The sequence below is a fragment of the Halichoeres trimaculatus genome, unplaced genomic scaffold (assembly GCF_033239565.1).
Source record: "Halichoeres trimaculatus isolate MK-OKI-2021-1 unplaced genomic scaffold, fHalTri1.1 fHalTri1_scaffold_15, whole genome shotgun sequence".
Lineage (NCBI taxonomy): Eukaryota > Metazoa > Chordata > Actinopteri > Labriformes > Labridae > Halichoeres > Halichoeres trimaculatus.
Genome location: NW_027437193.1, coordinates 2,867,959 through 2,882,581, shown reverse-complemented (window position 1 = coordinate 2,882,581; position 14,623 = coordinate 2,867,959). Strand labels below are relative to the sequence as shown.

Sequence of the window (14,623 nt, the reverse complement as noted above, 5' to 3'; positions counted from 1 at the left end):
CACCTGCAGAACGCCTCCTTTATTGGGGGTGTCTCGCTAATTGCATGCACTTTCCACCTGTTGTCTATTCCATTTGCACAACAACATGTGAAATTGATTGTCAATCAGTGTTGCTTCCTAAGTGGACAGTTTGATTTCACAGAAGTTTGATTGACTTGGAGTTACACTGTGTTGTTCAAGTGTTCCCTTTATTGTTTTGAGCAGTGTACTACTCCAAGACAACAATTTTGCAGACAGGAAGACAAAGATGTTCGAAAAATCAAATTTGTTATCTGTATGTTTCTTTCATTGGTTGTGAATCTTTATCAAGATGTTGTAGATGATGAATTTCTGGTTTGGTGAACAGAGATGAAAGTGAAAATGAAAGTTTCTAAAAATATCTTGGAGGATGTAGATCACTGATGAATAGGAGGGGCCCTAAAACAGAACCCTGGGGGACACCAGTAGAGACTGGGAGGGACTGGGTTTTGGAGGTTTTGAGGTGATGAAGTGAGAGATCTGACTGAGACCAGTTAAAGGGTGTGTCTCTGATGGAGGCTCGTCTGTCAAGAAGGATGTTGAAGGAAATAGAGTCAAAGGCCTCACTCAGGTCAAGGAGGATGACAATGGTTCACAAGCCGGAGTCAGCTGCCATGAGGAGGTGGTTGCTGATTGTTACCAGGGTACCAACACAGTACTCCTCAACATCCACTAGAGGGCGTCTCTCTCTGTTAAAGTCTTGGTGGTCTGGTTCAGTCTGAATCCCCTCCTCCTGACTTCAGAGCAGCTTGCTGACAGAGAACGCTTTGCTTTGAGCTCAGACCATCTCAACTCAAGTCATCAAACTTTCTTCTCATCATTCACTTTCAGGATCTTCCTGTTGAGGCATGGAGGACAAACTCATTCCTCTTCTGCTTTTGTCTGCTGTCATGAGTACGTATCTAATGATCAGTGTGTGATGCTTTTCTAATCAGACCTCCTTGAAAAACAGAGCTCTGTCTCTAACTGCTTTCTGTCCAGGATTTATAACACATTTGATTTGAAGCTGCAGGAAAAACTTTGATATCAGAGTAACCTCATTGTTAGTCATTAATGGGTGTTTGAAGAAGCAGAACCACTGATTGATTCTTCTTTTGTTCAGGTGTGAGCTGTGAAGATCTGACTCCAGTCAAGAATGAGGTGAACAGATTAGAAGGCAGCACTGTTACTCTGTCCTACTCATATTCCAAAGCTGCTGATTTAAATGATAATTTCTTCTGGTACAGACAATATCCAGGAGAAGTTCCAGAGTTTCTCTTCTATATCTCAGGACTAAATGATTCAAGACCTGCAGAATCTCTAAAATCAGACTCTCAGTTCTCTACAAAGCTGTCTGAAGGAAAGAAAGGTGTGGATCTGCAGATCTCCTCTGCTTTGGTGACTGACTCTGCTGTGTACTACTGTGCTGTGAGGCCCACAGTGACAGGAAACACCAAAACTCTCTTCAAAAACAGGCGCAGTCTGCATGCTGACATGCTGCTGACAGCTTTGAGCTGTGTTTGTAGTTTGAGCTCCAGCAGAGGGCGCCATCATGAAGGAGGTAACAGTCCACATCAACAGTGACTTGATGCGTTGGCTCAATATGTTGCTGTTGCTTTAATCCTTGTTGTAGAGATGGAGCGTTGGCTGTGGATCATTCTGGCTGCTCTTTGCTTTGGTGAGATACAAAACATGACATGTGTCAGCTTCTGTTTGAGCTAAAGGAACATGTTGAGCTTTCAAATCATCTGTCTGAAGTGTTTTTCTTTCAGCCTCTCTTTGATTGTTAATGTTTCCCATCAATGCTTTTTAAATCTCCTCTTTTTATGCCTCTCTTTCTTCCCATTGTCAGGATGTTATTACTCTGAGCTCGAATCATGGCTCTTCAACACGTCTGTGTGTCAGCCTCCAGTTAGCTCATTCTTTACACCTTTGGATTTTTCTCTTTTAATATTTTCTCCTTCATCTCTTCTTCTGCTGATGTTCTTGTCTCCCCAGAGTGTAAAGGAGAAGAGAGTGTGACCCAGACACCACCAGAGCTCATTGTTGCAGAAGGAGAAATAATCACACTGGACTGCAAGTTTGAGACCACTGACACAAGTCGTACTTTGTTCTGGTACAAACAGAGAGTTGGTGGTATCCATGAATACATGCTGAAATACTACGCAGAAACGGAATATAGTTCTGCAACTGACAAAAAAAGATTCAAAGCTTCGATCCAAGACAAATCCTTTCCTCTGGAGATCCTGACTCTTGAGCTGACTGACTCTGCTGTGTACTACTGTGCTCTGAGGCCCACAGTGACAGGAAACACCAAAACTCTCTACAAAAACATTTGGAGCAAACACAACACAATACTCCTGAACATCCACTAGAGGGAGCCATCATCCAGCAGCTGCTGCTGAGGGAGGAACTTGTATCTTGTCCTGGGACATGATGTTTAGAGCTGATTGTCTCCAGAGTCAGTCAGGTTTCCTGTAGAGGTTTGTGCTTCACTTCCTGTGACGACAGAGTCAGAGGAGGAGCGTCACTGAAGAAGATGAAGAGTTTCATGTTGGACTGAAGTGAAGAGCAGCTGTCTTTCCTCTCCTGCTGTCTCTACTCTTCATCAGCTACAAGGGACAACAATGCAGCTTCATCTCATTTGGATGATGATGATGATGGTCTCCTTTCGTCCTGGTAAGTTCTGGAAAGATGGAGTCTGATGGAGGAGGACCCTGGATCACTTTGACCTCCTTTGATTCTCAGACCTCCTTCAAACACAAACCAAGAAATTCACTTCCTGTTCAGCGTTTCAGTCAGATGAATCTTTCTTTGATATTTCTAGGATCCTCTGAGGATTTAATACGACCCCTCAAAGACACAGAGCTGGTTTCTGAGGGAGACAGTCTGACTCTGTCCTGCAGATATTCTGGATCTACCCAAAACCTCTACTGGTATCAGCACAAGTCCAGCTCATATCCACATTTCCTGATAGGAGAATATTTACAGGGGACAGAGAGGATGACTGCAAGACACGAGAAGGGCCCCAAAGAGTTTCACCTGGAGATCTCCTCTGCTTTGGTGACTGACTCTGCTGTGTACTACTGTGCTCTGGAGCCCACAGTGACAGGAAACACCAAAACTCTCTACAAAAACCTTTGGAGCAAACACAACACAATACTCCTCAACATTCACTAGAGGGAGCCATCATCCAGCAGCTGCTGCTCTTCCTCTGGCCTGTGTTCAACCATCCTGACAATCAAAAAGCTGCTGTGAAGACAACAATTCTCACTCTGAATGATCAACATCAGCCTGTTTCTCCTGGAGATTCAAACCTGCTAGAGATGGGGCGTTGGCCGTGGATTATTCTGAGCGCTCTTTGCTTTGGTCAGATACAAAGGACATGCTTTATTATTTTACTCACATTTCTACAAACTGGAGTTCACAGTTGAATTGTCTGGAACTGAAATAACTTCATTTTCTCTTCCTTTTCCAGGACAAACAGATGGAAACACAATCTCTCCTGTAGGAGATGAAGTCAGAGGAACAGAAGGAGGAACTGTGACACTCAGATGTGACTATGAGACAGATGATGAGTATATAGATCTCTACTGGTACAAACACCACTCTGACCTACAGGCTCCTCAGTTTATACTCTGGAAAGGAGCCAGATCACGGAGGGATAGTGAATATATTCCAAACAAACAATATGAATCTAAAACAACAAGTAAATCAACTGAATTGAGAATACCAAAGCTAACCCTGGCAGACACAGCTCTCTACTACTGTGCTTTAGACACACAGTGATACAAAGTGAACAAGAGGCTGTACAAAAAGCTGAACACAGATATCTGAGTGCTCTTCAAAGAGGAGGGAAGTGGTATTCAAAGCACAGCTTCATATCAGAAGGATTGATCAGAGTCACTGTGGTTACAGCTGCTCCTCAAACACTGACAGAGGGAGGAGGAACACACAACAGAAGTTCATGACAGCAGGAAAAAAATGCACCTCCAACCCAAACAGAGAGAGTGTATATAATCGGGGACAAGTGATAGAGATTAATGTGACATAGTTGAAGTGTGCTGACTGATGTGGGCTTTGAAGGACAGGGTGCTGTGGAGGATGAGGCCCAGGCTGTGAATCTGAAGGGAGGGAGAAACTGAGGAGTCACCAAGGGTTAGGGAAAAAACTGTTTGGTTCTGGGAAAGAGGATTTGGTACCAATGAGGAGAACCTCACTTTGATCACTGCTGAGTTTGAGAAAGTTGGAGGAGAACCATGGTTTAATTTCCTGGAGGTGGAGGAAGAGTGGAGGACGGTTTGGGGGACAGGTAGAGCAGGATGTCATCAATGTAGAAGTAAAACTGATGTTGAACTCACATAAGATATTACCAAGAGGAAGTAGATCTCTGGTGAATAGAAGGGGCCCTAAAAAAGAACCCTGGGGGACACCAGTAGAGACTGGGAGGGACTGGGGTTTGGAGGTTTTGAGGTGATGAAGTGAGAGATCTGACTGAGACCAGTTAAAGGGTGTGTCTCTGATGGAGGCTCGTCTGTCAAGAAGGATGTTGAAGGAAATAGAGTCAAAGGCCTCACTCAGGTCAAGGAGGATGACAATGGTTCACAGGCCGGAGTCAGCTGCCATCAGGAGGTGGTTGCTGATTGTTACCAGGGTACCAACACAGTACTCCTCAACATCCACTAGAGGGCGTCTCTCTCTGTTAAAGTGTTGGTGGTCTGGTTCAGTCTGAATCTCCTCCTCCTGACTTCAGAGCAGCTTGCTGACAGAGAACGCTTTGCTTTGAGCTCAGACCATCTCAACTCAAGTCATCAAACTTTCTTCTCATCATTCACTTTCAGGATCTTCCTGTTGAGGCATGGAGGACAAACTCATTCCTCTTCTGCTTTTGTCTGCTGTCATGAGTACGTATCTAATGATCGGTGTGTGATGCTTTTCTATTGAGACCTCCTTGAAGAACAGAGCTCTGTCTCTGACTGCTTTCTGTCCAGGATTTATAACACATTTGATTTGAAGCTGAAGGAAAAACTTTGATATCAGAGTTACCTCATTGTTAGTCATTAATGAGTGTTTGAAGAAGCATAACCACTGATTGATTCTTCTTTTGTTCAGGTGTGAGCTGTGAAGATCTGACTCCAGTCAAGAATGAGGTGAACAGTTTAGAAGGCAGCTCTGTTACTATGTCCTACTCATACCCCAAACTGTCCACGGGGGATTATTTCTTCTGGTACAGACAACATCCAGGACAACAACCACAGTACCTCACTCATCACTTAGCTTCAGGACAAATATTAAAATCAGATTACCCTGGATTAAAGATACAAGTGGAGCAGAAAAAAATCAACATGACCATCACCTCTGCTTTGGTGACTGACTCTGCTGTGTACTACTGTGCTCTGAGGCCCACAGTGACAGGAAACACCAAAACTCTGTACAAAAACCTTTGGAGCAAAGACAACAAAATACTCCTCAACATCCACTAGAGGGAGACATCATCCAGGAGGTGCCTCAAATATTCATCCTTCAGATGCTCAGCTCCAGCCCTTGTTGTGTGTGATAAAGAAAGGGGAGGAGGCTGACTCTCCATCATTGAAGCTATCTTTGTGAAAGTGAGTGTGACTGAAGGAGAGAGTATCACAGATCTAAGAGCAGACAGACTGATCCAAGGAGGAGCTAAACTGTTCCTGAACTCCAGCTGAGAGAGGAACTTCAACATTCAGCACAGAGCAATCCTAAAAACAGAAAGACTGTCTGATTCAACATGCACACGCTGCATCTTTGTGTCCAAGCTCTGCTTTCTCTTCACTTTCTATCAGGTATGTTGGACCAAGCTACAAACTAATAATATCTGCACAACAATCAGGCTTCAAGGAGAAAAACTCAACACTTCATCATGTTTCCTCATTCAGCTGAACTCTTTCTTCTCTTCTTTTCTTCTCCAGAGTGTAAAGGAGAAGACAAAGTGACCCAGACCACAGGAGATCAGACTGCTGCTGAAGGAGACTCACTCACACTGGACTGTACATTTGAGACCACTGATTCAAACCCCTACCTGTTCTGGTACAAACAAGAAGTTAGTGGTTTCCCAAAGTACATGCTGAAATACTACTTTGGAAATGTTAACAAAGCTACAGAGTTCGACAAACAAAGATTTAAAGCTGATAAAAAAGACAAATCCTTCCCTCTGGAGATCCAGGATCTTGAGCTGACTGACTCTGCTGTGTACTACTGTGCTCTGAGGCCCACAGTGACAGGAAACACCAAAACTCTGTACAAAAACCTTTAGAGCAAACACAACACAATACTCCTCAACATCCACTAGAGGGAGCCATCATAATTAGTTAATTTGGAGAAAGAGAAATATTCCAAGCTGTGGTCCACAATAACAGAAACAGCTCTCTACCTACTTGTTCCTTCCACTCTCTTCTTTTTTCCTCTACATAACCCAAACCAAGCCGATTCTTGTACGGATTAGTTCTATCCGAGACCAGCCCCTTGTCCCAGCTCTGCCCCCCTTGTCTTCTTTCTAACTTCTTCCTACTGACTGCTCCTCTCTCTGCTGGCTTTAGGGGTTGGGTAGGGTAGTGGAGGTCATGTTGTCTCTACCTGGAGCTCACACAAACAGAGTCTGGCTCTGGTGAACTTGCACTGACCAGGTTGGGTTCATGGGGTTTCTGCTGATGGACACCATGGAGAGGGAGGTTGCTCCAAACAGGCCAACAGCAACATGTTGCCTTTAGCTGCAACAAGTCAAAAACCATTCCCAGCTGAAATCACATAAACTCTGGTCCCTGCTCAGTTCAGAGCCTCTTATTTCTCTCTCCTTCTGGAAACGTGTGTTTTCACATCTGAAAGCCTCTCTGGATCAGCAGTGTGTGTCTCCTAACAGGAACCTTTGAGCTGGAGCAGCATGGTTTCTACAGTTCACTTTGACATCAGGGACACAGAGACCTGTCAGAGCTGAGAGAGGAGGGAGGAGGAAGAGCAGGAGTCATCATCACAAAGACAAACTGTCACAGAGCTTCATGACACAGAGACAGATTCTCTTCAACATGCTGTCTGTTCACTTCAGAGAGTTTGGGACTTTGTTCCTGCTCACTTTAGCAGGTGGGTCAGAAAAGAAGAGAAAAACTGATTGTTCTACATCATGATGATGATGTGAAGAAGTGTTCAGAGCTCCAACAGGGAAATGATGGCAGAGTTTCTAACAAAGTGATTGTTTTCTTTTTCCTTCAGGTGTCAGCTGTGATGAACTCACTCCAGTCAAGAACGAGAGGTTCACTTTAGAAGACAGCTCCAAAACTCTGTCCTACATTTACCACAAGACTGTTTCTGCTTCTGATGATTTCTTCTGGTACAGACAATATCCAGGAGAAGCTCCAGAGTTTCTTTATTATATCTCAGGAATTAATTATACAAGAGCTGCAGAATCTCTAAAATCAGACTCTAAGTTCTCTACAAAGCTGTCTGGAGGAAAGAAAGGTGTGGATCTGCAGATCTCCTCTGCTTTGGTGACTGACTCTGCTGTGTACTACTGTGCTGTGAGGCCCACAGTGACAGGAAACACCAAAACTCTCTACAAAAACAGGCGCAGTCTGCATGCTGACATGCTGCTGACAGCTTTGAGCTGTGTTTGTAGTTTGAGCTCCAGCAGAGGGCGCCATCATGAAGGAGGTAACAGTCCACATCAACAGTGACTTGATGCGTTGGCTCAATATGAAGAGCCGCTGGGAAAAGAAGTCCTGTCACACTGACAGACTGACAGACTTCAGCTACTTCCTCCTGTTGCTATAATCCTTGTTGTAGAGATGGAGCGTTGGCTGTGGATCATTCTGGCTGCTCTTTGCTTTGGTGAGATACAAAACATGACGTGTCAGCATCATTGGATTTTTCTCTTTTAATATTTTCTCCTTCATCTCTTCTTCTGCTGATGTTCTTTTCTCCCCAGAGTGTAAAGGAGAAGACAAAGTGACCCAGACACCACCAGAGCTCATTGTTGCTGAAGGAGAAACAATCACACTGGACTGCAAGTTTGAGACCTCTAACAATTTCCCCTATCTGTACTGGTACAAACACAAAGTTGGTGGTTTCCCAGAGTACATGCTGCAGTGTAACCCAGGAAATCCTGGGTTCTACAGAAAAAGATTTAAAGCTTCAATCAACGGGAAACAAGTTCCTCTGCAGATCCAGGATCTTGAGCTGACTGACTCTGCTGTGTACTACTGTGCTCTGCAGCCCACAGTGACAGGAAACACCAAAACTCTGTACAAAAACCTTTGGAGCAAACACAACACAATACTCCTCAACATCCACTAGAGGGAGACATCATCCAGCAGCTGCTGCTCTTCCTCTGGCCTGTGTTCAACCATCCTGACAATCAAAAAGCTGCTGTGAAGACAACAATCCTCACTCTGAATGATCAACATCAGCCTGTTTCTCCTGGAGATTCAAACCTGCTAGAGATGGGGCGTTGGCCGTGGATTATTCTGAGCGCTCTTTGCTTTGGTCAGATACAAAGGACATGTTTTATTATTTTACTCACATTTCTACAAACTGGAGTCCACAGTTGAATTGTCTGGAACTGAAATAACTTCATTCTCTTCCTTTTCCAGGACAAACAGATGGAAACACAATCTCTCCTGTAGGAGACGAAGTCAGAGGAACAGAAGGAGGAACTGTGACACTCAGATGTACCTACAAGTCATCATACTCAAACCCTTATCTTTACTGGTACAAACATCAATCTGACCTTCAGGCTCCTCAGTTTATACTCTGGAAACAAGCAGGAACCACTAGTGAATATGTCCCAGACAAACGATATAAATCTGTAACAACAGGATCATCAACTGAATTGAGAATAACAAAGCTAACCCTGGCAGACACAGCTCTCTACTACTGTGCTTTAGACACACAGTGATACAAAGTGAACAAGAGGCTGTACAAAAAGCTGAACACAGATATCTGAGTGCTCTTCAAAGAGGAGGGAAGTGGTATTCAAAGCACAGCTTCATATCAGAAGGATTGATCAGAGTCACTGTGGTTACAGCTGCTCCTCAAACACTGACAGAGGCAGGAGGAACACACACGCACATTTATGACAATCAGGAGGATATATTCCTCTAACACAACAATTCAGCAGACAAGAAGCTGAAGATGGTTGAGGAATCAAAGTTGTTGTCTGCTTATTTCTTTAATTAATTGTGAATCTACATCAAAATGTTGTAGATAATGAACGTCTGGTAGAAGTAAATGAAAATTCATCATCCAGATCTTCAATTGGATGTCTAAAGTAATTTAACCAAGGAAATTGTTTTTTCAACTCACATATTGTAATTATATAGAACAAACAGAAAAAAACAGCATATGAAGCAATAATGGCACCACCCTTTAATACTTGGTTGCACAACCTTTGGCAGTGATGACAGCTTCCGGATGTTTCTTGTTGCCATCTATAAGCCTCTTGCACTTCTCAGCTGGTATTTTCTCACACTCTTTCTCTGCGAATTGCTCCAGCTCTTGAATGTTTGCAGGTTTCTTTCCCTAAATGGCAGATTTCAGCTCATACCAAATATTTTTAATTGGATTGAGAACAGGACTCATTGCTGGCCATTTTAAAACAGTCCATATTTTCCTACTCGACCATTCCTGTGTGCTTCTGATGTGTGCTTTGGGTCTTTGTTATCCTGGAGGACCCATGATCTTCGACTCAAACCAAGTTTTTGAACACTGGGTAGGATATTTTGCTCCAGAATGTCTTGATAATTCTCTGATTTCATGATTCCTGTGATACCACCAAGGCCTCCAGTACCAGATGCAGCAAAGCAGCCCCACAGCATTATGGATCCTCCACCATGCTTAACCGTTGGGAGGGTGTTTTTTTCCTTGTAGGCTTCATTGCGCCGCCTGTAAACAAGCTGTTGGTGTGCATTGCCAAAAAGCTCTATTTTTGTTTCATCTGTCCACAGAACATTGTCCCAGAAAGATTGTGGTTTGTCCAGGTACTCCTTGGCTAAGATCAGTCGTTTCTTCTTATGTCTTTGCCTCAGGAATGGTGTCTTCCTTGGCCTTCACCCATAGTGCCCTGTTTGGTTTAATGTGCAGCATATGGTACTTGTTGAATCCATGACCCCAGACTGTTCCAGGTTGGCCTTCAGGTCTCTCTCTCTTGATGTGGTGTTTTTTCCACTATTCGCACCAACCTTTGAAGACTTCTGTCATCAATTTTTCTCTTTCTCCCACGTCCAGGGAGGTTCTTGAAAGTTCCATGCTTGTGAAACTTCTTAATCACATTATGCAATGTGGAAACAAGGGTCTTTGAAGATAACTTTATACCCTTTGGAGGTCTGGTGTTTGTGAGTAATCGCACTTCTGATGTCCTCAGACAGCTCCCCTTTGTTTTCACCACGGTGACAAAGGAACAGGGGATAACAGGAAGCTTTTTAAAATGCGGAAGTCATCATTCATTGGTAAATTCATGTCACATGGGCACAGACGATTTATCACAGGAGTTTCTCATTTGTGATTTACCAAAGGTGAGTCACAATGTGTTTCCTCAATGATTTACAGAAAAGGGAGCCAGTACCAGTGATACAGCATGCTTAAAGTTTTTCCATTTTTTCCTTGTTTATTGTTTTAAATTGTTGTTTATCATTTGCTCTTTCATATCGAATAAGAGTTCTCTACAGAGAAAAAAATGTTTCACTTCATTTTTTTCCAGAAAATATTCCACATTATGCACATGAACTTCATGGGTGCCAATAATGGTGAGCAGGACTGTAAATCACTGATGAATAGAAGGGGACCTAAAACAGAACCCTGGGGGACACCAGTAGAAACTGGGAGGGACTGGGGTTTGGAGGTTTTGAGGTGATGAAGTGAGGGATCTGACTGAGACCAGTTAAAGGGTGTGTCTCTGATGGAGGCTCGTCTGTCAAGAAGGATGTTGAAGGAAATAGAGTCAAAGGTCTCACTCAGGTCAAGGACGATAACAATGGTTCACAGGCCGGAGTCAGCTGCCATCAGGAGGTGGTTGCTGATTGTTACCAGGGTACCAACACAGTACTCAACATCCACTAGAGGGCGTCTCTCTCTGTTAAAGTGTTGGTGGTCTGGTTCAGTCTGAATCTCCTCCTCCTGACTTCAGAGCAGCTTGCTGACAGAGAACGCTTTGCTTTGAGCTCAGACCATCTCAACTCAAGTCATCAAACTTTCTTCTCATCGTTCAGTTTCAGGATCTTCCTGTTGAGGCATGGAGGACAAACTCATTCCTCTTCTGCTTTTGTCTGCTGTCATGAGTACGTATCTAATGATCAGTGTGTGATGCTTTTCTAATCAGACCTCCTTGAAGAACAGAGCTCTGTCTCTAACTGCTTTATATCCAGGATTTATAACACATTTGATTTGAAGCTGCAGGAAAAACTTTGATATCAGAGTAACCTCATTGTTAGTCATTAATGAGTGTTTGAAGAGGCAGAACCACTGATTGATTCTTCTTTTGTTCAGGTGTGAGCTAACTTTCCAGAGGGTAGCAGTCAAAGAAAGGAGAAGATCAAGAAGCTGAAATCAAGGCCTCAAAGTCAACAATCTCTGTTCACCAAACCAACAGAGAAAGCCAATACAGCAACAGAGGCCCCGTTCAAAGTGGTGCACATCTTAATGAAACATAAAAAGCCCTTGACCAATGGCGGGATTGTAGAGGAGCCCACTCTGCCCACTCTGAAGTTTAAATGTCTCACTGAGAGCTCCAACATTCAGTCCATTACACCAATAACTGACAACAGAAAAAATTTGGTGTCCACGACCAACAAATGAATCATACGAAGTAATGATCCACTCCAAATACAAAGATGATGAAAATGAAACAAAAAAAAAAAGAAACAATCAAAGAAGAGAGAGCTGCTGTAACAGGCAGCCACAACCAACAGGTCGGCGCCCACCAACAACCTAGACTACATGGACTGAGTGAAGGCTGTGAGTGAGAGCTGTCACTGAGATCAGGCTCCTCCTTCTGATCCTCCAGCTGAGTGTTAATGTGGACTAAACAGAGAGATCCCAGCCTTCTTTCTACTTGCTGTAGCTCAGAGTTAGTAACACTGCAGATATGAGGCCTCTGTTTATCTCCGTCTGGCTGGCTGCTGTGTGTCTTGGTATGAACTCAACTCTGTTTCTTTGATATCATTCTAGCACTGACATCAAGCTTTAACACTGATCTGATATGACTTGTTGCTGTTTGACAGAATGCAGAGGACAAAAAGACAACGTGCTGCAGCCACAAGGAGATCAGACTGCTGCTGAAGGAGACTCACTCACACTGGACTGTACATATACCAGCAGCTCTGCAAGTAACACTCTGTTCTGGTACAAACAGGATGGAAACAACAGCCTCACGTTTATCCTGAGTCGTGTTAGAGGAGATGAAGGGAACACACCAGACGAGTTTAAGAATAGATTTTCCTCCACACTGGAATCCTCCTCCAAGTCAGGATCAGTTCCTCTGGAGATCGAGGATCTTGAGCTGACTGACTCTGCTGTGTACTACTGTGCTCTGAGGCCCACAGTGACAGGAAACACCAAAACTCTGTATAAAAACCTTTGGAGCAAACACAACACAGTACTCCTCAACATCCACTAGAGGGCGTCTCTCTCTGTTAAAGTCTTGGTGGTCTGGTTCAGTCTGAATCTCCTCCTCCTGACTTCAGAGCAGCTTGCTGACAGAGAACGCTTTGCTTTGAGCTCAGACCATCTCAACTCAAGTCATCAAACTTTCTTCTCATCATTCACTTTCAGGATCTTCCTGTTGAGGCATGGAGGACAAACTCATTCCTCTTCTGCTTTTGTCTGCTGTCATGAGTACGTATCTAATGATCAGTGTGTGATGCTTTTCTAATCAGACCTCCTTGAAGAACAGAGCTCTGTCTCTAACTGCTTTCTGTCCAGGATTTATAACACATTTGATTTGAAGCTGCAGGAAAAAACTTTGATATCAGAGTAACCTCATTGTTAGTCATTAATGAGTGTTTGAAGAGGCAGAACCACTGATTGATTCTTCTTTTGTTCAGGTGTGAGCTGTGAAGATCTGACTCCAGTCAAGAATGAGGTGAACAGTTTAGAGGGCAGCTCTGTTACTCTGTCCTACTCATACCCCAAACTGTCCACAGGGGATTATTTCTTCTGGTACAGACAATACACAGGAGAAGCTCCAGAGTATCTTTACTTTATCTCAGGACTCAATGATTCAAGACCTGCAGAATCTCTAAAATCAAACTCTCAGTTCTCTACAAAGCTGTCTGAAGGAAAGAAAGGTGTGGATCTGCAGATCTCCTCTGCTTTGGTGACTGACTCTGCTGTGTACTACTGTGCTGTGAGGCCCACAGTGACAGGAAACACCAAAACTCTCTACAAAAACAGGCGCAGTCTGCATGCTGACATGCTGCTGACAGCTTTGGGCTGTGTTTGTAGTTTGAGCTCCAGCAGAGGGCGCCATCATGAAGGAGGTAACAGTCCACATCAACACTGACTTGATGCGTTGGCTCAATATGAAGAGCTGCTGGGAAAAGAAGTCCTGTCACACTGACAGACTGACAGACTTCAGCTACTTCCTCCTGTTGCTTTAATCCTTGTTGTAGAGATGGAGCGTTGGCTGTGGATCATTCTGGCTGCTCTTTGCTTTGGTGAGATACAAACATGACATGTGTCAGCTTCTGTTTGAGCTATAGGAACATGTTGAGCTATCAAAACATCTGTCTGAAGTGTTTTTCGTTCAGCCTCTCATTGATTGTTAATGATCCCCATCAATGCTTCAAGAATTTCTCCTTCATCTCTTCTTCTGCTGATGTTCTTGTCTCCCCAGAGTGTAAAGGAGAAGACAAAGTGACCCAGACACCACCAGAGCTCATTGTTGCTGAAGGAGAAACAATCACACTGGACTGCAAGTTTGAGACCACTGATGTATTCCCCCGTTTGTTCTGGTACAAACAAGAAGTTGGTGGTTACCCAGAGTACATGCTGAAGAGTTTCCCAGGAACTCCTGGGCTCTACAAAAAAAGATTTAAAGCTTCAATTAACGGAAAACAAGTTCCTCTGGTGATCCAGGATCTTGAGCTGACTGACTCTGCTGTATACTACTGTGCTCTGAGGCCCACAGTGACAGGAAACACCAAAACTCTCTACAAAAACAGTTGGAGCAAACACAACACAATACTCCTCAACATCCACTAGAGGGAGACACACTCTGTCAGACACCTCAATATACTTGACGTAAAAACAAACAATCATTTGAATAAACAATCCAAACATTCAAAGTTAAATGTCTGCTTTGGATTTTGGGCTCCACTATGTGACTTGAGTCTATGGAGTCTGCGGAGTCCAGTGTTTGGGCTCAGAGGCTCAGACAATTGGTGGAACAGTCTTTAAAGGGTTTTCCTCTTGTTTTTCTGGAAGAACTCCTGTGGTCATATTGATAATCATGTTACATCAGCTGATGACCTGTCCTGTTGTAATCCTCAAGGTTCTGTATTGGGCCCCTTGTTGTTTCCCTTTAATTTTCTCCCCCTAAGATTTCTTATAAGAGCTTTAAAGTCGTATGAGTCCACTTCTAAGCAGATGACACTCAGCTCTACGTGTCTTT

General features: G+C 43.7%; 1 gene segment (V, D, J or C); it reads left to right on the top strand.

Moving 5' to 3' along the window:
• The first annotated feature begins 1,632 nt into the window (after positions 1–1,632).
• LOC141804221 (T cell receptor alpha variable 38-1-like) lies at positions 1,633–12,628 on the top strand. The segment is given in 3 exon segments: positions 1,633–1,675; positions 5,940–6,070; positions 12,365–12,628. Coding segments are annotated over 3 exon segments (438 nt in total).
• Positions 12,629–14,623: the final 1,995 nt, after the last annotated feature.